This window comes from Aethalodelphis obliquidens, unplaced genomic scaffold, assembly GCF_003676395.1.
Source record: "Aethalodelphis obliquidens isolate GAN/ISIS:26980383/991018 unplaced genomic scaffold, ASM367639v1 scaffold10, whole genome shotgun sequence".
NCBI lineage: Eukaryota > Metazoa > Chordata > Mammalia > Artiodactyla > Delphinidae > Aethalodelphis > Aethalodelphis obliquidens.
In genome coordinates this window covers 27,146,659-27,168,720 of record NW_020837954.1, presented here as the reverse complement: position 1 = coordinate 27,168,720, position 22,062 = coordinate 27,146,659, and the positions used below count along the sequence as shown (strand labels likewise).

The 22,062-nt window shown below is 34.8% G+C and overlaps 1 protein-coding gene across 3 annotated transcripts in view; it reads left to right on the top strand.

Annotated features, from left to right (window-relative positions):
• ERO1A (endoplasmic reticulum oxidoreductase 1 alpha) overlaps positions 1-19,493 on the top strand; it is a 44,672-nt gene extending 25,179 nt beyond the window's left edge. The window contains exons 7-17 of one of the 3 annotated variants that reach the window (XR_003433640.1): positions 541-661; positions 2,657-2,703; positions 5,156-5,167; positions 8,412-8,438; positions 8,562-8,654; positions 9,511-9,757; positions 10,259-10,328; positions 14,570-14,656; positions 14,740-14,873; positions 16,351-18,095; positions 19,218-19,493. Coding sequence is in view for 2 of the 3 variants with exons in the window: in XM_027111247.1 (XP_026967048.1) it covers positions 541-661; positions 2,657-2,703; positions 5,156-5,167; positions 8,412-8,438; positions 8,562-8,654; positions 9,511-9,757; positions 10,259-10,328; positions 14,570-14,656; positions 14,740-14,873; positions 16,351-16,411 (899 nt within the window). In the remaining variant the exon portion in view is untranslated. Of the gene's footprint in view, positions 1-540; positions 662-2,656; positions 2,704-5,155; positions 5,168-8,411; positions 8,439-8,561; positions 8,655-9,510; positions 9,758-10,258; positions 10,329-14,569; positions 14,657-14,739; positions 14,874-16,350 lie in introns of all 3 variants that reach the window. The other 2 variants (XM_027111247.1, XM_027111248.1) reach the window with 2 other exon arrangements.
• Positions 19,494-22,062: the final 2,569 nt, after the last annotated feature.

The following is a 22,062-nucleotide window of genomic DNA, read 5'->3' as shown; positions in this document are numbered from 1 at the left end:
TTCTGATTTTCCCTTTTATAAATAATGCTGATACAAATATCATCCTGCTTATAACTTTTTGAATATTTAGGATTATACCTTTGGGGCAGCTTTGTAGTGGGTCCTGATGGTGGTCATGTAAGAAGGAAGTATTTGGTAACAAACTGTATGGTACTAATATGTCTTCATTTACCTTAGTTACTGACGAACTCATCACATTGTGGTTAATGTGATGAGAAATGTATGGTATATTCTTTGCCTGGATAGCTTATAAGAATTGAATTACTATGTTCCTTCAATTCTAAAATTCACATATTCCTATTTTTTTTTTTTACCATTTCTAAAACCAAGAGGCTTTTGTAAACAGTGTGTAATTTAATGTGGCTGTGTTTGTTCCTTCTTTTCCCTTCTTTTTAGGATTTCTCCTAAAAAGGTGTTTTTAAATCCTAGACGCATTGTTACATTTGTGGTGCCTTAGAATCGATGGAATACAGTCTGGTCATATTAGCTTTCTAAGGTTACTGAAAAGAAGGAAGATTATTAAAACATTTTATTTTACAGACATACAGTCTCCTGACGCTGAATATGTCGATTTGCTCCTGAATCCTGAGCGCTACACGGGTTACAAGGGACCAGATGCTTGGAGGATATGGAATGTCATCTATGAAGAAAACTGTTTTAAGTATGTGTCATTTTCATTTCGAAATGCCTGAAAGATGTGTTCATTTCTCTTTATAAACAAATAAACAGAATCACAATGATTTAAAAGAACAAATCAAATTCACCTTATTAAAGGATGTATTTGGACATGGAAATGTACTTGTTCATTAATCCAGTTCCCCTCTGGGGAAACATGAGGACATGCGTTTCAACAAATAATTCTTTGTTCTTTAAAGGACTTAGAACAGTGTTAGACTTTTATGGGAATATGGTAGGCATTTCACAAATGTTCCTTAAGTGAATTATAGAATCTAATTTTTTAAATTAATTTTTATTGGAGTATAGTTGCTTTACAATGTTCTGTTAGTTTCTGCTGTACTAGAATCTCATTTTATAGATGAAGTAACCTAGAGCCAGAGAGATCATATAGTTAGTGGCAGGGAATAGATTAGGATGTATAATTCCTAATTCTCTTTTTGGTGCTCTCTACTCCTCTTTTTGTGGCTATAGTTATTTTACCTGCTTTAAAGTTAAATTCTTTTCAGAGAATAATTATAATTAGTAACATTTGAGCACTTACGGTGTGCCAGGTATTGTGCTAAGCATGTTACATACATCTTCTCCTTTAGTCCTTGTAATAACCCTGTGTTATAGTCATCACTGTTTATAGATGGAGAAACAGAGTTGGAAAGGTTAAGTGATTTGTCTAGTGTCAAAGATCTAGTAAGTGGAAGAACCCCCTTTGTACTGTTTCCCACTACAGTGGAAGCTGTCAATCTGATCATTGAGAGACTGAGACATGCTTCAAGTTTGTTCACTTGTAAGCCTCTAGGTTGTAAACAATGTATGTATTGGTTTTTGGAAGGGATGCGTGTGTTTGTGTGTGCCTGTGTGCACACAAGCGTTACGCTATCTCAGAGACGGGGATAGTTCTGGGGAGATTTCTGGAGTTCCCAAATGTGGCAAAAATACATTTCACTTTTTATGTCAAATATACGCATAAGAGATCAGCAGTTTCTTTTTTTGACTTGCAGAATTTCTACAGTTTGGGAAGTGGAGAGTTTTCATTATTTACTCATTTCTGCCATGTGTATCATTTAAATTCTCTTGACTATTATTAGGAATGTTTGGTTTACTGAGTTTATTGACTTACTTTAAAGGGTTTTTTTCCTTAATTTTTTTTGATGTGAACTAAAATAAAGTCCAACTAAAGCATTTGTTAGATTTTGTATAAGTTTTGTAGTTATTTCCTAACTAGTTTATATCATGGTCCCCATAATATTTCTAAAATATGAACAATGTATGAGGCACTAAATTGAGGATGTTAAAATACAACTTACATGTTCTGTTCTCAAAATGTCTCAAGCTGTGCAAATTTGTGAAATAGATAAAAGGACATTAAAACAATCCCTACACTCTACTAAAGATACTAATGAATATTTATTTTGAGATTTAAAAACACTTTAGTGACATACTAACTCTCTCTTTTTTTTCTTGTTAAAAACTACCTATTATTGAAATCATAACAAACTTGATGGCCTCAGGGCAAACTGATGTACTTAAAATTACCAAAGTGGAAAATAGTCTACCCACACTGTTTTTTCCCTTTTTTATTTTAGTGCTTGTGTTGGATATTTACATTTTTTGCTTGTTTGTCTTTCAAGTAGCAGTGTACTTTGTGACACACACACACATATATGATATATATAAAAACATTAGTAACTGTAGGAGAAGAGCTTGACTGGTATTTTTTTCTTCCTTTGTTTGAAGAGGTGATTAGGAAATGATTTTCTGGCTGCTACAATGGGAAACGATCAGAAACTATTATCACTAAAACAAATAACCACCCTCCCTTAAAGCAGTTAGAGAAAATAAATATTTTATAAGATCAGTAAAACAATTTTATTTTGGATATAGTCATTAAAAAACTTTCTGAGATAAATTCACTTTTACTTAAATAATTATAACATGATGGGTAACAAATTTATATTTTATACTTTAATTCTTTTGTTTGTAGGCCACAGACGATTAAAAGACCTTTAAATCCTTTGGCTTCTGGTCACGGTGAGTTATTTATTTGCACTGTTATTTTTCAGCCAGTGAACTTTGGTTAGAAGGAAGGAGAAGGCAAGATAAGGGTTGGCAAGAGCAGTTGAGATCATATATTCTTGTTTTCACTGAAGTTATGTCTCATTCTTGCAGAGAAATTGGTGTTGAAAATACTTACACTTCAGTAAGGAGTATTTTTTTTAATGAAGTTCATTGTGTTAGACTATCATAGGATTAAGTTTAAATTATACATTTATTCTTTTATGCATTTTTGCAGAATGTGTGTGTTCAGGCTTTGTACTCATCTTTTAGTTGAATGAATATCCAAAAAACTTCTGCCTCACATCTTTCCTAAAACTTGAAATTGTTATATATATTGGGAGTCTGATTTCAAATTCACATGACTTTATATCTCATTAACATTTTTCATCTTCTACTTACACTCAGGGTTTGGCTTAAATGCTGCCTTCCCCGCCCACATTTCCTTGATCCTCTTAACTGGAAGTAATCTCTCTCTCCTCATAAAGTGATCTTATGTATTGTTTTGTTCCTCTTACAGCTCTTTCCACTTGCTAGCATTATTTTACTATTATTTATATATCTATTGATCTACCCTGGTACTTCGGACATATGGGCAGCATTTATTGATTTCATCCCTTAATACAGAGTCTGGAACATAACAGATGGAATAGTTTGTTAGATAAATGATCAATGAAATTCACCCTCCTCATTTAACGGTCTTGTCTACAGTAGTGAAAATCACTTGTTCCTCCAACAAATGATTATCCACCATTTACTATGTGCTAGGCACTGTATAGGTGCAGAGGGGATGTAAAATTGAAACTCACAAACCCTGCGCAGTCTATAATAGACAGAACAGTTTGTTGAATAAACCATTTCAAGTGTATGATTTCAGGCTTTTTCCTTAGGAAATATATCCCTGTTCTCTGAATATGCGCTTACTGATGAAATCTTTGATGTACTTTTAGCAAATGTGGAATGGTTTTCATTTTTTAAATTTATTTGAAAAGCTGCTGATCTCAGAGAGTCAATAAACATGAATTTCCTCCTGCAAGGCAGTGAGATTGCAACGTTCCCTAAATGTTGGCAGACTCGTCATTCTTAGAAATGAAAGAGCATCTTTAAACAAGGCTTTTGGATTTATATGGAGTCACATGTGGTACTCAGTGGAAACTATTGATTTACTATCAGATAAAATGCAAATTCCCAGGCAAGAGATGATCTTCACTATGAACTCACATTATGATCTGATAAGTTAATTAACCACCCTCACTTATTTTAAAGATAAATGGGAACAATTTCAATGTTTATCATTAGGGAACTAGTTAAATGAATTATGGTATATTCATATAGTAGAATATAACCATTCTAAATGTTGCTGAAAATTTATATTCATTTATATCAGTGGTGATCAATAGCACATTTAGGAGAAGAAGCAGGTACCAAACAGTATGTATTTTATATATATATATATATATATTTTGCGGTACGCGGGCCTCTCACTGCTGTGGCCTCGCCCGTTGCGAAGCACAGGCTCCGGACGCGCAGGCTCAGCGGCCATGGCTCATGGGCCCAGCCGCTCCGCGGCATGTGAGATCTTCCTGGACCAGGGCACGAACCCGTGTCCCCTGCATCGACAGGCGGACTCTCAACCACTGTGCCACCAGGGAAGCCCTATAATATATTTTTTATAAAAACATAATTGATATAATATCTAAATATCCTGTACACAAAGAAAAAAGACATTTACCAAAATGTAAACGGTATTTATCTTTGGGCAGAGGGAGTTATGGATGATATTTTTTATTTTATCTTTGTCTTCTTTTTTTTAACATATATTTGCAATGAGCATATGGTACTTTAATAAACAATGGCATTAAATAAAAGTGGCAAAATGGAGACAGTTTTTCAGTAGTTAATGAGCAGCTGCATACAAACTGCTGAACTGTGCATAATTTGAATCTTACAAATAGTCTTTAAAAATATTCCTGAATAAGGTAAAATTTTATAATGTCAGTCCCGGGAGTTTGGAAGCAATAACACACATCTTTAGCAGAAACTGTGTTATAGCTATAGAACAAATAAATAAGTGAACAGAGTCTGACAGCCAAATAACTGTGAGTCCTTAAGATATTTAAGAGTACTCTCAGATGATAGATTAGATTTTTCTTTCCTGTCAGCCCATTTTAAATCTTGGACAAGCTGAAAATACTCTTTATCCAGGCTCTTGGAGATGAAACTGTTTAGTCAAATCAGGCATAATTCCTTTCATCACCAGAAAGAGTTGCAGTCACAGGCACATCTCACTCTAAGATTTTATTTATGTGGGTGAACTGATGAACTAAAGGTAACCTCTACTAAGTCTTATTTTTGTGGAAGTGTAGCAGTTTAAAAGGAGCATCTGGAAGGAGTTTTTAATAATAAGCATTTTGTTTTCTTTTTTCAGGGAAAAGTGAAGGTAAGTATAATGTCTTTATCATACATCACGTATATGAATTTGCTTATACATTCAGATGTTTGTTGGGCAAACTTGTTTTGTTCTTCCCGCACGTGAGATGAAGAAAAAGTTAATTTTTATTTCTTTACCTGAAATTCTAGGGGTGACAGCATAGGTTAAGGGAAATGTGACTCTTTGTGCCTGGGATCAGGCAGTAGAGACAGCCTGCCTCAGCCTCTGATAATTCACTGGTACATTTTACCTATTGCATGCGAAAGCTAGGCATTTCCCCAGCCTCTGTCAGGGAAAACATCTCCTTTACTGGTTGAACTCTGGTATCTACTAGGTCTCATATAGGAAGGTTCTAGACATGATCAGAGTGTTGAGCTACCGTCTTCCAAGCTTGTGGTGACTCTTGGGTGTAGGTATCATTGCCAGCTCTTTAAGTTAATTGTAAAGCTAAAAGTTTTAACATATTTTAGGTTTACTCTGTCTTTTTGAGAACGTTTTTGCTTTATGAGTGAGATTGAAATGAGTTTTGTTACTATTTGAAGATCTCAACCTATCTCTCATTATCAGAGAAAAGATTGTTAACCTGTAGAGGCTGTCCTTAGAGAAAATATCTTATTTATGAGTATATTTATAAGTATTCATTTTAGTCAAATATGAAAGCTGATATATTAGGTGATTATCTAACTGGATCACATTCAGAGAATATCTACTTCAGGATTATAAAACTGAACTGAAAATTTCTTTAGAGGGCTAGGTCCCAAGCAATGTCACACTCCTACTCCCCCCAATTCATGGTCCAAAACTTGAAAAAAAAAAACCCTCAAAACCTAGAGGTTCCCAGTAAGGAAACAAATCACTTGTAATCCCACAACCCCAAAATAATTGATAATGATAATGGCTAAGAAGACATGCTAGTACTTTTCAAAGCAATTTACAAATATGAGTTTATTTAATCCTTCCAACAATCCTAGGAGGTATTATTTTTATCTCCATTTTATAGAGGCAGAAAATGAGTCCCAGAAAGGTTTAGCAACTCAGCTAAAATCTTATGATTTGTAAGTAGCAGAGTCAGGATTCAAATCAGGCAGTTTGGCTCCAGCGTCTGTGCTTTAGTTACTATCTCATACTGCTTCTCTGCTAACATTTTGATAATTATTATTATTTACATGTTTATATTTTTATAATAGATATATTTATAGTTTTATATATTATCATTACCATGTCTACTTGCTTCCTTAGCCTATATCCTCATCAGCTCAGGGTGCTCTAACAAAATACCATAGACTAGGTAGCTAAAACAAAAGACATTATTTTCTCATAGTTCTGGAGGCTGGGAAGTCCATGATCAAGGTGCCAGCAGATCTGGTTCATGGTGAGGGCCCTCTTCCTGGCTTACAGACAGCTGGCCTTCTTACTGTATCCTCACATGATAGACAGAGAAAGAGCTGTGGTCTCTTCTTCTACTTATAAAGACACTAATTCCATCATGGTGACCCCACCCTCATGACCTTACTTTGATTACCTCTCAAACACTAATTACCTCCCAAAGACTCCACCTCCAAATACCATCACATGGGGAGCAGTGGGGGTTAGGGGGAGGGTTTAGGGCTTCAACATATGAATTTTAGGGGGACACAAACATTCACCCATAATAACCTAGATTTCTAGAAATGGATCTACTGGATCAAAGGATAAGGATGTTTTAAGCTCTTGATACATATGACCAGATTGCTTTTTGTCATTGGAAGGGTGTGCTAATTTACATCCCTTCCAGTCATTGTGCCTGCTAGTTTTACCTGACTCTCATCTGCATTAAGTATTATATTTTTACCTTTACTCTTTAAAGTTGTATCTTTGTAGTTTTAATTTGAAGTTTTATTTATTTTTTTATTGAGGTATAGTTAATGTACAATATTATATAAGTTTCAGGTGTGCAACATAGTGATTCACAATTTTTAAAGGTTATATTCCATTTATAGTTAATTTTAAAATATTGGCTACATTCCCTGTGTTGTACAATATATGCTTAATTTGCATTTTATTGTTAGTGAGGCTAAACAGTTTTTATCTGTTACTACCATTTATATTTTCCCTTTATGAATTCTCTATTCATATTTTTTGCCCATTTTTAATGGGCACTTTGGCATTTTTATTCAGTTTGTGAGCTCTTTATATACTTAGGATATTATCCTTTTTTGTATTTGCATTTTACCCGGTTTGTTGTTTGCATTTGTTTATAAAGTTTTCTGACACACAGATGTTTTATGTTTTTATGTAGTCTATAAATATATAAATTTATTGTTTATTTCCTTTGTCATTTCTTCCATTACTTTTATGCTTGTTTGGTTCACTATTAATATTACTATAAAAAACTTTGTAAAAAGAACTATATAGTACAATGTTTGTCATTGCTAGTAAATGTATACATAGAATGTTCACATAATTATAATAATTATTTCTTATGCCTTTTTATATATTATTTCAAATAAACATTTTCATGCATTGTCGTGTTCCACGTTCTTCTCATTTTAATAGTTTTATATTATTCAACCATGCTAACTAGTATATAGTATTCTATCATGTCAGCTTAGGCCTTGTATATTTTGATTATTTCAGGTTTTAAAAATTATATATAACATAATCATCTTTCTGCAGATTATCCACTCCCCCACCTCCATTTTGAGTTATTTCTTAAGACCATAATTCTAAAAGCAGAATTGTCAAGTCTAAGTATATGAACAGTGATCTTATTAGGTCATAAAATATAAACAATGTTTGGTTTTTGTAACATCTCCTTGAATTGCTCTTTTGAAATATTGAATAGCATCTAATACTACCAGCTATAATAATATACCTCCAATACTATTTTATAATTTTTATTTAACTTTTCTCATTTTAAAAAGTGTGTAATGAGTTCTTAATTTTTATAGCATGAATTGTTACTAAGGCTAAGTATTTTTCCATGTATTGATTTACTATTTAAATTCTGTGTTTTGACCTCATATAAAACATTTTATCCAGAAAGTTATGAGGCTGGGGCCACCTAAGGTAATGCTAAAGCCTTCTAAAGACCGAGCAGCCAAGTAGAACTTAAAGTGAATCCATACCAAGAACCTCTCTTTCCTTTACAAACAGAATTTGGACCTTTGAATCACTGTTTGTCAAAAATTTGCTATAGTATTTTAAAACTTTTGAAAAACTTACGTTTTGGCATTTTTTACACTCTCGTGACTTATTTTTCTTTTTATTTCAGAGAACACTTTTTACAGTTGGCTAGAAGGTAATTGAGCATTTTTAAGCAAATTTAAATAACATTTTTTTCATTTTTAAATGCACATAAAATTAATTTTCTGCCTTACAGATTTCACATATGAAATTTATATTTCCAAATTACTTTTTGTAGGCCTCTGTGTAGAAAAAAGAGCATTCTACAGACTTATTTCTGGCCTCCATGCAAGCATTAATGTGCATTTGAGTGCACGGTATCTTCTACAAGGTATGTGACATTTTACTTTTATTCACTTTACCACACTTATTTTCGGGTATTCTTAAAATTTTCTTGGTATTTACCTGGATGAGAAAGGATTGACCCTATTGAATATTAGGCAGTAAAAGATTTATTCTTAAATGGTAGTAATCAGGAATGTGGGAACCATGGACCTTATAAGGAAAAGTTCAGCCTGTTCTTAGCGCTCTTCACCTTCTTTTAAGAAGCTGCTCAAAATCATACATGTCACTTTGGAAATGTTCCTTTGTTGTGGGAATTAAAAAAGCTCTCAAGAGCATAGTTTGTTTTTCATTAGATATTACTGTATCAGAATCCCTATATTTGTGTGCCAGCTTCAGGCCTGGAGTTTAACAGGTAAGAGCATTTTTTCTGCTGCTCTTCATGCTTTACGAAGGCTGTTGAAAAATTAGACCATGTTGGAGTTTCATCAATAACATATTTCTTCTAGAATTACGGTATCTTTTACTTCTTAGAAACAAAATCATAGTAACTTTAATTAGGGCTTCAAACTCATTAGTAATGTCAGATAGTCATTTTTGACTTCTGTATCTTGGTTTTATGGATATGTTTATATTCAGAAATTTGATTTTATTAGTCCTGGTTTCTCAGTAAAATATTGAGTTTATTTTCCTTTTAAGGATGGCTTCTAGAAGATAAAATATTAATATGGAACTATTCAAGGCTAAATTATGTAAAACAGTTTTCATGGTTGTATTGATTATATATTTTAAAATATAAAATCAAATTAGCTTCTGCAGGCATCAATAACCTAATATAAGTCAAATGAAACTTACTTAATTTTAAAATGCAGTTTTTTTAATATTTAATTCTTCTTTCTTCTCAGATACCTGGTTGGAAAAAATATGGGGACATAACATTACAGAATTTCAGCAGCGATTTGATGGAATTTTAACTGAAGGAGAAGGTCCACGAAGGCTTAAGAACTTGTACTTTCTCTACTTAATAGAATTAAGGGCTTTATCTAAAGTGGTACCATTCTTTGAGCGCCAGGATTTTCAACTCTTCACTGGAAATAAAGTTCAAGATGCAGAAAACAAAATGTTACTTCTGGAAATACTTCATGAAATCAAGTAAATTGTGTATTACAACTTATACATTAATAGAAGAGTGACAAGTGGTATCCAAAATTAAATTCTTAAATATTCAACTTAGAGAAAGGAAAACTATCTAAAAAATAATTAAAAGCTAATTCTGCTCATAGGTCTTTTAGAATTGAGTTTTGGTTTTGTTTTCATTTTGACTTATGTACTAAAAGGCACATAGCTTTAGTTTTAAGAGCCATTCTTTTGGTATTTGATACTTGCATTATTTTCATATTTAGTTGAACAGGTTGGGTTTGGGGCATAACTTCTACTATATTATACAGTTAGCTTTTATATTTGAGGATAAGAATTTGTTTGGGGGCATAGAAGTTTTGATTTTACTATCTATTCTACTCTATTTTACTTATATTATTCATCACTGACCAGCAAAATGTGGTATCAGCAGGACTTTTAATGTTTTATAATACATGAAAATATTTTCTGTTCTATACAGAGAATATATGTTATTTATGTTTTTTTTTAATGTAGGTCATTTCCTTTGCATTTTGATGAGAATTCATTTTTTGCTGGGGACAAAAAAGAAGCAAACAAACTAAAGGTAATAATTTTATACTCTAACTTAATTTTTAAATACAAACTCATGCAGGTATGAATAAAGGCCGTGTTTTTATTCTTAACAATAAATCTTGATATACATCCTGAAATTAGAAGAAAAGTCAGAGTCATAATCTTTCTTTTCCTCAAGAAAAAAGATATCCAAAAGCAGGTCCAACTTAAGATCTAGTTTGTGTTGTTTTCAAAATAACAACAGAAATGTGTACTCTTTACAGAAGGCTTTCATTTCACATTGATGCTCTCATGTAGTAAATAGAACTTATGAATGAAAGGAAAGGAATCTAGAGCACAAGGGGCAGAATTAGTCTTTCGCTGGAGAGAATTCTGAAAATAGTTTTGGCTAAATTACGGGATGCTCTTTAGGAGGAGAGGTTACAGTATTGTTTTGTCAATTCATCTCATTCACTGGGAATTAAAGAAATTTAGTTACACCAGGATGCAGTTCTGGGAAGAACAGAAGACCTGAGATCACACAAAATGGGCTGTGGTCTTTGCCTTACCTCTTAGTAGAGGTATGACCCCGGGCAAGACCATCTTTGTGCATATTTGCCTCAAAATACTACAAATAAAAAATCTCACCGGGAAGATTTATTAAACACTCACTGGGTGTAGAGCATGATTTTTGTCACTAAAGGGAGAGATGCTTCTACCCTCAGGGGATTTCTAAGTCTTTTTGAGGACTTAAGTAAAATTATATTACTGTTCTCAGTTATAAAGCTATAGGTAAGTAAAGCAGGTGGCCCTCAGTAGGACTGGGCTGGATCTGATTTCATCAGAATATTTATAACAAACAATCTGCCTTTGTTTCTAATTCTTTGCTTCTTTCGATAATGAAATAACCTGATTTTTTTGCAGCTTGCAAACAAAATACTTTGTGCACTCCATTTTTTTACTGTTAGATAATAGTTATTTTTGACCTCCCATCTACCTCCTACTTAAAGCATTCTTGCTAGAAATATATATCTCAGTGCTTATATAACCTCCCAAACAGTTTCCAGGAACTTAGAAGTGAGGGGGAAGATGCTGTAATAAGACTTTTTTCCCTACTATTTTCGATATCTTTCTTATTTTTAATACACTTGCTGGTTTATGGAGAGTGTTTGGCATTTACTCATTTTATATTGTACAGATTAGAAATATTTCTCACATCGTTTTCATTTTATCGAAACTCTGAAACACTCAGCTTTCATATCCTGTGAAATTTAACATAATTTTTCTGAGTCCTTTTACAAGAAAGGAGTAAAACACCAAGGAAACTTGTTGATATCAGATACTTACTTTTTTTTTAAATAGCAGTTTATGGTGAATATAATGGATTTGAACAGTCATATAAGTTCATTTGAAAATCTCATCTTGTCTCCTTTATACTCTATCAGGGTATGGTTAGAAAGAGAGGACTTGTATGAAAGAGAATTGTTTAGTGTTCAATTCACAACAGAATAGGATCTCACCTGAAGGCTTATAAAACATCTGAGAATTGGGTGAGAATTGTTTTTTGGTCAGTTGGTTTCATTGAATATAGATCACAATGTTTAACCACAGAATGTTTGATTATTCTACCCACTGACTATAATTTTAAGTATCGACTCCAAAACTGTGTAAATTAACAAGGAGAATTTGTAAATGATTTAGGTTCTGGTTATTTTAAGGATCATACATTTTCTAATCTGGGTTAACTTCAGAATATACTCAGGTTATTGGACATTGATTGTCATTTGTGGAAGTCACAAGGATTTTCTCCTTGTTCTGATCTAGTAAATTTCTAGCTTATTAATTTGGTTCTAGCATATTAAGTACATTTAAGCAATTGTGCTTGGTTTTAATTTTGCAATGTTATTTTGGCTCTTGTAAGCAACCACGTTTATTCTCTGTACATGCCACATAGAGATTTACTCAAGAGCTGCCATATTCCAGTGTTTGAATTAGTGAACATAGATTCAAATACCAAGGTTAGACAATGTGTACGAAAGGAAGCACAATCATTTCGAATAGAGGCTTCCAACCTTTACGAGTCTAAGTCAAGAACTTTCAAGGCCTCTCGCCACGACAGTGGTGTTTTTAGCATCTGTTGATTGTGAAAATATAACTGCCAAAAATCCACTATGCATTTAGTAACACTTTTAAAGTAAAAGTTGTGTTTTATTAATCATAAAATTTATATCCATTTGGAAATTTATAGTGCATATGTGTGAGCTATTTGTTCTGTCTATAAACAAATGCTTGTCTACACAGGGATTTTGTAGACTCTTATACCAACTATTAAATCCTCCAGAGGTGAGCCCCTCATTGGATGAGAACATCTACTTTAATTTTAGTGCTCTGTTATTAATGTTAAAAGTGTGAATTTCCTTAAAGTCAAGGTTGAAACACAAGTTTAAAGGAAACGTCAAATCACCAAAAATCTACTTAGGGAAATATTGCTGGGTAAATATTTTTTCTAAGTATGTTTAAAATTAGAATGACCTCTTACTGAACTCAGTCCAAAAGGTACATTGCTAACATATGGTGACATTTAATATTAATTATTTGGGCTTTGTATTAAATCAATAAGATTTAAGATCTGGAATCCTATTGTAAATCTTTTATTAATACATGTAATGGCTGTTTCAAAGTCTCAGGCTGAATGAACCATCTGGGGAAAGACTGTCCCCAGAGTATGAATTGAGGTCTGCTTTGAATAGCAGGTTCCAATCTTTGCTGATTTATTCCCATTTTTATATCTTTGGTCTTGTTCTCTTTTGATTGAGCGCAGTGTGTGGTTTATCACATAAGAAAAACAAACAAAACATTATATGTTTCCAAAGTTATAGGCCATTTGGTATAATGAATGTTCCATCTGAACTGTATGTCAAATTTCCTGTTTCAAGTACCGTAAGCTTGGGATTCCACTATAAACTCAGGACAGAGGGAGTCACTTGGAGGATTAATTAATAATTTCCACTGTAGTAAAAGAAGGATATGTTCTTGGCTTCCCTTCTTTCTTCTTTATTCCTTAAAGACATGTACTACTTTTGAATGAGTTTAATGCATGTTGCCCTTTTATAAACAATATAATACCCTAGTGTTCATGGATATATATATATATACATAAAAAGTACAAATATAAAAAAGGAATGATAAACACCAAATTCAGAATAGTTATAGAAGGTGGGGTATGGGACTTTGAAGGGATACATAGGAGGCTTCATTGTAATGGCTTCTTTCTGAAACTTGGTGGAGGGTACATGGATTTCATTATATTCTATATATTTTTGTGTGTGATAATAATGTCAATAATAATCAAAGGTCTGGTTGATTTACCTAATTAATACCAGAGAGAAGTGTTTTAATTTAACTATTATGAAACCAAAGGTTTTTATTCCTCCCTCCCTCCTTTGTTTTTTTTGTTTTTTTTTGTAAACATCTTTATTGGAGTATAATTGCCCCACAATGGCGTGTTAGTTTCCGCTCCATAACAAAGTGAATCAGTTATACATATACATATGTTCCCATATCTCTTCCCTCTTGCGTCGCCCTCCCTCCCACCCTCCCTATCCCACCCCTCCAGGCGGTCACAAAGCACCGAGCCGATATCCCTGTGCCATGCGGCTGCTTCCCACTAGCTATCTACCTTACGTTTGGTAGTGTATATATGTCCATGCCTCTCTCTCGCCCTGTCACAGCTCACCCTTCCCCCTCCCCATATCCTCAAGTCCAGTCTCTAGTAGGTCTGTGTCTTTATTCCCGTCTTACCCCTAGGTTCTTCGTCCTCCTTTGTTTTTTTCCTCTTTCTTTTTTTGGTAAATGATGTCATACGATCCCCGCCCCCCTCCCCTGATATTGGCATATGGTTAATAATCACATACAACAGAACATCTCAACTCAGTTACCTTTGTGTATATTTATAAATAGTCTAGTTTTGGAGGCAGGCAGGCTGGGGTCTAGATTTGCTGTTTACTAGGTATGGGAATTTAGGCAAGTTACGTAACCTCTCTGAACCTTGTTTTTTTAATTCATTAGGTGTAGACTATAATGATATCTACTTTTGGATTTGTGGTGAAGATGAAATTGTATATGTAAAGATTCCAGTGTGTAGGAGGTACTCCGTGGATGTTGACTTCAGTTCTGTTCCCCACTTTGGTGCCCTCCAGTGCCTTGCATACTGTGAGGCACATAGAAGGCACTCAGAAATACTTAGTACTTGACTATATACTATATTTTAATAAAATTTTAAATTATTTTTAGGAGGACTTTCGACTGCATTTTAGAAATATTTCAAGAATCATGGATTGTGTTGGTTGTTTGAAATGTCGACTGTGGGGAAAGCTTCAGGTAAGCATATCAGGCTCAATCCTATTTTCATCCTTTGCACAAAGAATTTTCTGATTTTTCTTTTTTTCTTGTTTTTATTATAGACTCAGGGTTTGGGCACTGCTCTGAAGATCTTGTTTTCTGAGAAACTTATTGCAAATATGCCAGAAAGTGGGCCCAGTTATGAATTCCATCTAACCAGACAAGAAATAGTATCATTATTTAATGCATTTGGAAGGTTAGTTTCTACCAAAATTGTTTCTGCTAGCCAAGTAAGTCTAATGCAACATGTATACTTTCAGATAAAACTGGGTAAGAAACACGCTTTTTAGTGAAATTATCTCACTACAGAATTCTGCGATCTTATGAAATAACTTTGTAGATACACACAATCATTAAATAATATTCTTTATTTTCATCTGTTGACTTTTATAATCATGATTAATTTACTGAGTGGACTTCAATATTCATCTTGCTGAAACTGTATATTTTTTCTATGTTATTTAAAAGTATTTGTGCTGCCCAAATGTTTTTTTGAAGGTCCTGGAAAAATCATGTTGTGTAATATAGGTGTACACATAAAATTTCCATGTGAACTCACCATTGTGTAAAATGGTTAATAGTTCTTTTAAAAATAATTTGCATCAAAATGATTAGAAAACAAGCTTGAAATAAGGAACTTACCTTATAAAATTTAAGTATAGATACATTTCTTCTAGCCTATTATATCTAAGGAATGCAGAAATTTATTAAAATAACATTTTCTAAGGACTACATTACTTCACTTAAAAAAATTATGACTAATATTTTGGGTTTGATGTAATTGACCTTCAGAATTATTCTCTAGTATACAGAAGCTTGACAGTTATATTTGAGTACTTTGCAACTTTTTTCATGGTGGAGAACAGAGCTAAAGTACACTTAAAATAACAAACTTTGCTTTTTTATAAAAGTTAGTGAAAACAGTTTGATCACACAATTACTGTTCTCACTCTTTATAGTCCAAAGGCTTTGATTCTTTGTATATTTACTAAATATGGTATATTGATTAGTTTAAGTGTTTATATACTTATGCATATTTAAAATACATATTTTACTGCTTATATACTTTATACCTATGTACTTTAAATACTAAGCATATGAATATACTTCTGAATTCTTAAAATATCCTAATATTTTAATACTTACATAGTTTATAATTTTGCATTTTGAAACTTTAATACTAAGTTATGAATAATTAAAAATAACTAATTTCTAGGCAATATTATCTTAGTTTTGACATGTCAAATTAAGAACTGAAGCTATCTATTTTACATTTGGCATCACCAAATGTAAAATAGATAGCTAGTGGGAAGCAGCCACATAGCACAGGGAGATCAGCTTGGTGCTTTGTGACCACCTAGAGGGGTGGGATAGGGAGAATGGGAAGGAGATGCAAGAGGGAGAAGGTATGGGCATATATGTATATGTATAGCTGATTCACTTTGTTATAAAGTGGAAACTAACACACCATTGTAAAGCAATTATACTCCAATAAAGATGTTAAGAAAAAAAGAACTGAAGTGCATCAAAATAGATTAAATGGTTTATGCACCTTTACATTCGCTGAAATAAATTACTTAAATATTTTTCTGTGTTCTGAAAATGGAAAGTGAATAACTTATAGAGAAAAATTATCTAAAATAGTTTCTAAGTGAAATTTTTTTTGGTTACAGAATTTCAACAAGTGTGAAAGAATTAGAAAACTTCAGGAACTTGTTACAAAATATTCATTAAAGAAAACAAGTTGAAATGTGCCTGTTTTTGGACAACGGAGGCCAAAGAATGGAATTTCGTTCAAAGGCATTAATAGCAATGACAGTCTTAAGCCAAACATTTTATATAAAGCTGCTTTTGTAAAAGGGAATTATATTGTTTTAAGTAAACAATTTTTAAAATTGTGTTAAGTCTATGTATAATATTATTGTGAGTAAAAGTAAAACTTTGATAATGTGGTACAACTTTTAAAGTTTAATATTAAGTAAAATCAGGATTATCAAATTCATATATGGTAACCCTAAGTAAATGATGTTTTAATAATTTTGTGTAAGAAGATGTAATATAAATAAAACTATGGCCAATGTGACAAGCATTTATAGGAAAATGCTAAGCAGGCCCCTGATGACCCATTATTAACAGCCTAAAATTTTTCAACATTTAGGGTGACCAGATTTAGTAAATAAAAATACAGAATGCCTAGTTAAATTTAAATTTCAGATAAACAACAAATAGTTTTTTAATACAAGTATGTTCCATGCAATATTTGGGACAAACTTATACCAAAAAATTATTCCTCCTTTAAAATTCAAATTTAACTGGGAGTCCTGTGTTTTATCTGGCAACCCTACGATCCATTGGTATGAAACAAATCAGTTTTAGAATTATATTGCTATTTTGATTGGCTTATTTTGGTGTGTAGAAAGATACAATGATAACTCAAAGGCATAGGGGATTTCTAAACAGTGTGAAAAGTTGAATAGATTTATATATTTATTCTCATAATACTTTCCCTAATTCTGAATAAAATTTTGGGGAAACTTTTTATTTTTATATAATTTCAAATTACAGAAATGTTTCCAGGATAGTATAAAGAACTCTTTTACCAGATTCCTTAATTGTTCGTATTTGCTTTATCTCTCATGCTCTCTCTGTATACATACACACGTATACTATTTTTCCTCAATCATTTGAAAGTCAGTTACAGGCATTGTGCCCTTTGAACCATGAACACTTCAGTGTGAATAATTTTTTAATGATTTTTTTCAGGAAAAAATATCTGAAACTATATAATACTATAAGCCTTAGAATCAGGAATCATTTTGAGTTCCAATCTAAAATTCTTTTTGAGTTTTGTTACCCTTTTAATGCTCGATCTGTATAGTCATAAGGCATATAATTTTTGGTTTTTGTACATGGTGTTCATTTCTTTTTTCTCATGAAAACTAAACTGTAATTTTTAGTGGTTTTCATTAAGAAAAGACCTTCAGTGATAAAAATATATGAAGGGGTTTAGGAATTTATACCACATGGTAATTGTAGGGAAAAAAGAAACTGTATACCTCAAAGTCATGGGCCCTCTCTGTATGTCTTGGCAGGTATATCATGTTGAGATGTAACATTATTAATAAAGCAGGGTTTATTTATATAATGGCTTAGAAATGCCACTTTATACTACTGTATACTTTTTCTTCTCTATGTCTGTAAGGCCTGGTACAGTGTCAAACACATAGTAGGTGTCCAGTAAATATTCGTTGAATGAATGTATGAAAATATAGTCAGTATATTTAAATTAATAATCAAAGAACTAAATTTCACAATATATGTCCTATTTTCCTTTTCCCCCTCATTTGAATAGGGCAGGAGAAGAAAGATACTAACCTACTATTAAGCCATTATTCTTGGAGACTCAAAGGACTATGAAGTGAGCGCCAAATATAAAACTATAAGGACATTTGTAGTACTTTGAAAATATGGTAGATCGGTTTAAATGGTTGTTTCACCTGTATACCTCTCTAACTCTCATCTTATGTCCCTGCCCTTTTTTTTTCTTAAACAGCTAATCTTTTTGAAAGAATATTCCTATCTTCACTTTGTCACCCTCCACTTGCTCCTTAAATGAAATTTGGCTTTTGGCTCAGTAGTTCTTAACAATATTGCACTCTGAAGTCTAAAATCCCAATTCTAAATCCATGGTTTCGTTCACAAGCCATTTCTTACTTGACCTTTTCTTCTGCATTAGACACTGTTGATAGCCCCTCCTTTAAAAGGCTTTTTTCCCCTGGGTTCCTTATATTTCACTCACTCCTGGGTGCCTCTTTCCTTTATTCTTTAAGTTATACCTCAGGCTTTCATTCCTGCTCTCTTCACCACCACCACTTCTCACTCTTGAGTCCTTCCAATTAAATGACCTCTAAATCCTTATCTTTACCCCAGACTTCTCAGTCCATCTGCCTTCTACACATCTTTAATTGGTCGTCCCATAGACACCTGTGTGTGTCTTAAAAAGTCGTTCTCCCCCAAACCCACTCTTATGCCTGTGTTTCTTCCTTTGGTTAATTTTAGAACCATCATCATCTAAATTCTCTAGGCTCACTTCTCTCCTCCACTTCTCCCCTGTCCAGCCGATGTCTAATCTCTAAGGATTTTATCTCCATGTTTCTGATATATCACTGTCTTTCCATTTTCACTGCTCTTCCCTAAATATGAACCTTTCTCCTTCTCCCAAGCCTGTTTCCTTTCTCCTTTCTTTGGTCCCACAATGCTACCAAAGTGGGCTTTCTAGAAGCACTCAAACAACGTTACTCCCTGCTTAACACACCTCAGAGATTTCATGAGGCTTTAGGAGGAAGCCAAACCCCTTTCCTTGGTGTACAAGCTTCTCTGATATGGGTCTTTCTGCTCCCCTGACCCCATGTTCTGCTAAAAACACACAGTTCTTCAGATGCAGCATAGTCAGGCCTCCACACCTTGGTACCTGCTATTCTTTCTATCAAGTGCCCTAGCCATCCTTCCCCACCTGGAAAATTTCTGTGTATCCTTGCAGGCCCAGCATAAAGCAACACCTCTGTGAAACTGCCCTTGTTCCATCCAAGGAGGATCATCTAACTTCCTCTTTTGTGTCATCACTGTAATTACAACCTACCTCTATTGTGTCACTTATTGTACTGTATTGTTTTTGTTTTATAAAGTCTCCTTTACTAGAATGTGAGCTCCTTAAGGGCAGGAAAAGGAACTTTATCCATTTCTGCATCTCCATAGCATAGTTTTTGGCATATGAACGCTTAATAAATGTTTGTTGAATAAATTGCTTTTAAAGTGACAGCTTCATTATGTTAATGGTCATATCTTCACTCCAAATATTCTTTACAGTAAGAGTCAGTAGATGCCCAAGGATCTGTGGATTTTAGGGGGGGGGGGTCAATAAAACTTCTCAAACTGTATTCAAAATTTTGTGTGGTTTTGGCAAGTTATGTAAGGGGCCTATTATGGAAAAAATGGTAAGAACTCTTCTTTCAGGGGAAAACATCACTGAAGAATTTCTTGAATAATCAAAGAGCTGCCCAGAATTGTGGGCTAGATAAATTTATACCTGTTTAAGAATCTAAGGGGGAGAGAGACCTTCAAGATGGTGGAGGAGTGAGATGTGGAGATCACCTTCCTCCCCACAAATACATCAGAAATACATCTACACGTGGAACAACTCCTACAGAACACCTACCGAATGCTGGCAGAAGACCTCAGACCTCCCAAAAGGCAAGAAACTCCCCACGTACCTGGGTAGGGCAAAAGAAAAAAGAAAAAACAGAGACAAAAGAATAGGGACGGGACCTGCACTTAAGAGGGAGCTGTGAAGGAGGAGAGGTTTCCACACACTAGGAAGCCTCTTTGCGGGTGGAGACGGGGCCGGGGGGACTTCGGAGTCATGGAGGAGAGCACAGCAACAGGGGTGCGGAGGGCAAAGCAGAGAGATTCCCGCACAGAGGATCGATGCCGACCAGCATTCACCAGCCCGAGAGGCTTGTCTGCTCACCTGCCGGGGCGGGCGGGGGCTGGGAGCTGAGGCTCGGGCTTCGGAGGTCAGATCCCAGGGAGAGGACCGGGGTTGGCTGTGTGAACACAGCCTGAAGGGGCTAGTGCGCCACGGCTAGCTGGGAGGGAGTCCAGGAAAAAGTCTGGTGCTGCCGAAGAGGCAAGAGACCATTGTTTCTGGGTGTGGCGCGAGCTGCAGCTATCAGCACAGACCCCAGACATGGGCATGAGACACTAAGGCTGCTGCTGCAGCCACCAAGAAGCCTGTGTGCAAGCACAGGTCACTATCCACGCCTCCCCTCCCGGGAGCCTGTGCAGCCCGCCACTGCCAGGGTCCCGGGATCCAGGGACAATTTCCCCGAGGGAACACACGGCGCACCTCAGGCTGGGGCAACATCCCGCTGGCCTCTGCCGCCGCAGGCTCGCCCCGCATCCGTACCCCTCCCTCCCCCCCGGGCCTGAGTGAGCCAGAGCCCCCGAATCAGCAGCTGCTTTAACCCCGTCCAGTCTGAGCGGGGAACGGATGCCCTCAGGCGACCCATACACAGAGATGGGGCCAAATCCAAGGCTGAACCCCAGGAGCTCTGCGAACAAAGAAGAGAAAGGGAAATCTCTCCCAGCAGCCTCAGGAGCAGCAGATTAAATCTCCACAATCAACTTGATGTACCTGCATCTGTGGAATACCTGAAGAGACAACGAATCATCCCAAAATTGAGGCGGTGGACTTTGGGAGCAACTGTAGTCTTGGTGTTTGCTTTCTGCATCTAATTTGTTCTGGTTTTATGTTTACCTTAGTATTTAGAGTTTATTATCATTGGTAGATGTGTTTATTAATTTGGTTTTTCTCTTGCTCTTTATTTTAATATATATATATATATACACACACACATATATATATATATTTACTTTTTCTCTTGTTGTGCATCTGTATGTTTCTTTGTGTGATTTTGTCTGCATAGCTTTACTTTTACCATTTGTCCTAGGGTTCTCTCTGTCCTTTTTTTTTTTAGTATACATTTTAGCGTTTGTTATCACTGGTGGAATTGTTTTTTTGTTTGGTTGCTCTCTTCTTTCTTTCTCTCTTTTCTTTTTTCCTCTTTTTTGACTACTTTTAAATTTATTTTATTTTTAATATTTATTTTTTATTTTAATAGCTTTATTTTCTTTTTTTCCTTTTTTTTCATTCTTTTTTTCTTCCTTTTTTCTTCCTGGGACTGACAGGGTCTTGGTGCTCTGGCCGGGTGTCAGGCGTGTGCCTCTGAGGAGGGAGAGCCGAGTTCAGGACACTGGACCACCAGAGACCTCCCGGCTCCATGTAATATCAAATGGCAAAAGCTCTCCCAGAGATCTCTATCTCAACGCCAAGACCCAGCTCCACTCAACAACCACCAAGCTACAGTGCTGGACACCCTGTGCCAAACAACTAGCAAGACAGGAACATAACCCCACCCATTAGCAGAGAGGCTGCCTAAAATCATAATAAGTCAACAGACATCCCAAACCACACCACTGGACGTGGTCCTGCCCACCAGAAAGACAAAATCCAGCCTCATCCACCAGAACACAGGCACTAGTCCCTTCCATCAGGAAGCCTACACAACTCACTGAAACAATCTTAGGCAATGGGGGCAGACACCAAAAACAACAGCAACTACGAACCTGTAGCCTGTGAAAAAGAGACCCCAAATACAGTACGTTAAGCAAAATGAGAAGACAAAGAAACACACAGCAGATGAAGGAGCAAGGTAAAAACCCTCCAGACCAAACAAATGAAAAGGAAATAGGCAGTCTACCTGAAAAAGAATTCAGAGCAATGATAGTAAAGATGATCCAAAATGTTGGAAATAGAATCGACAAAA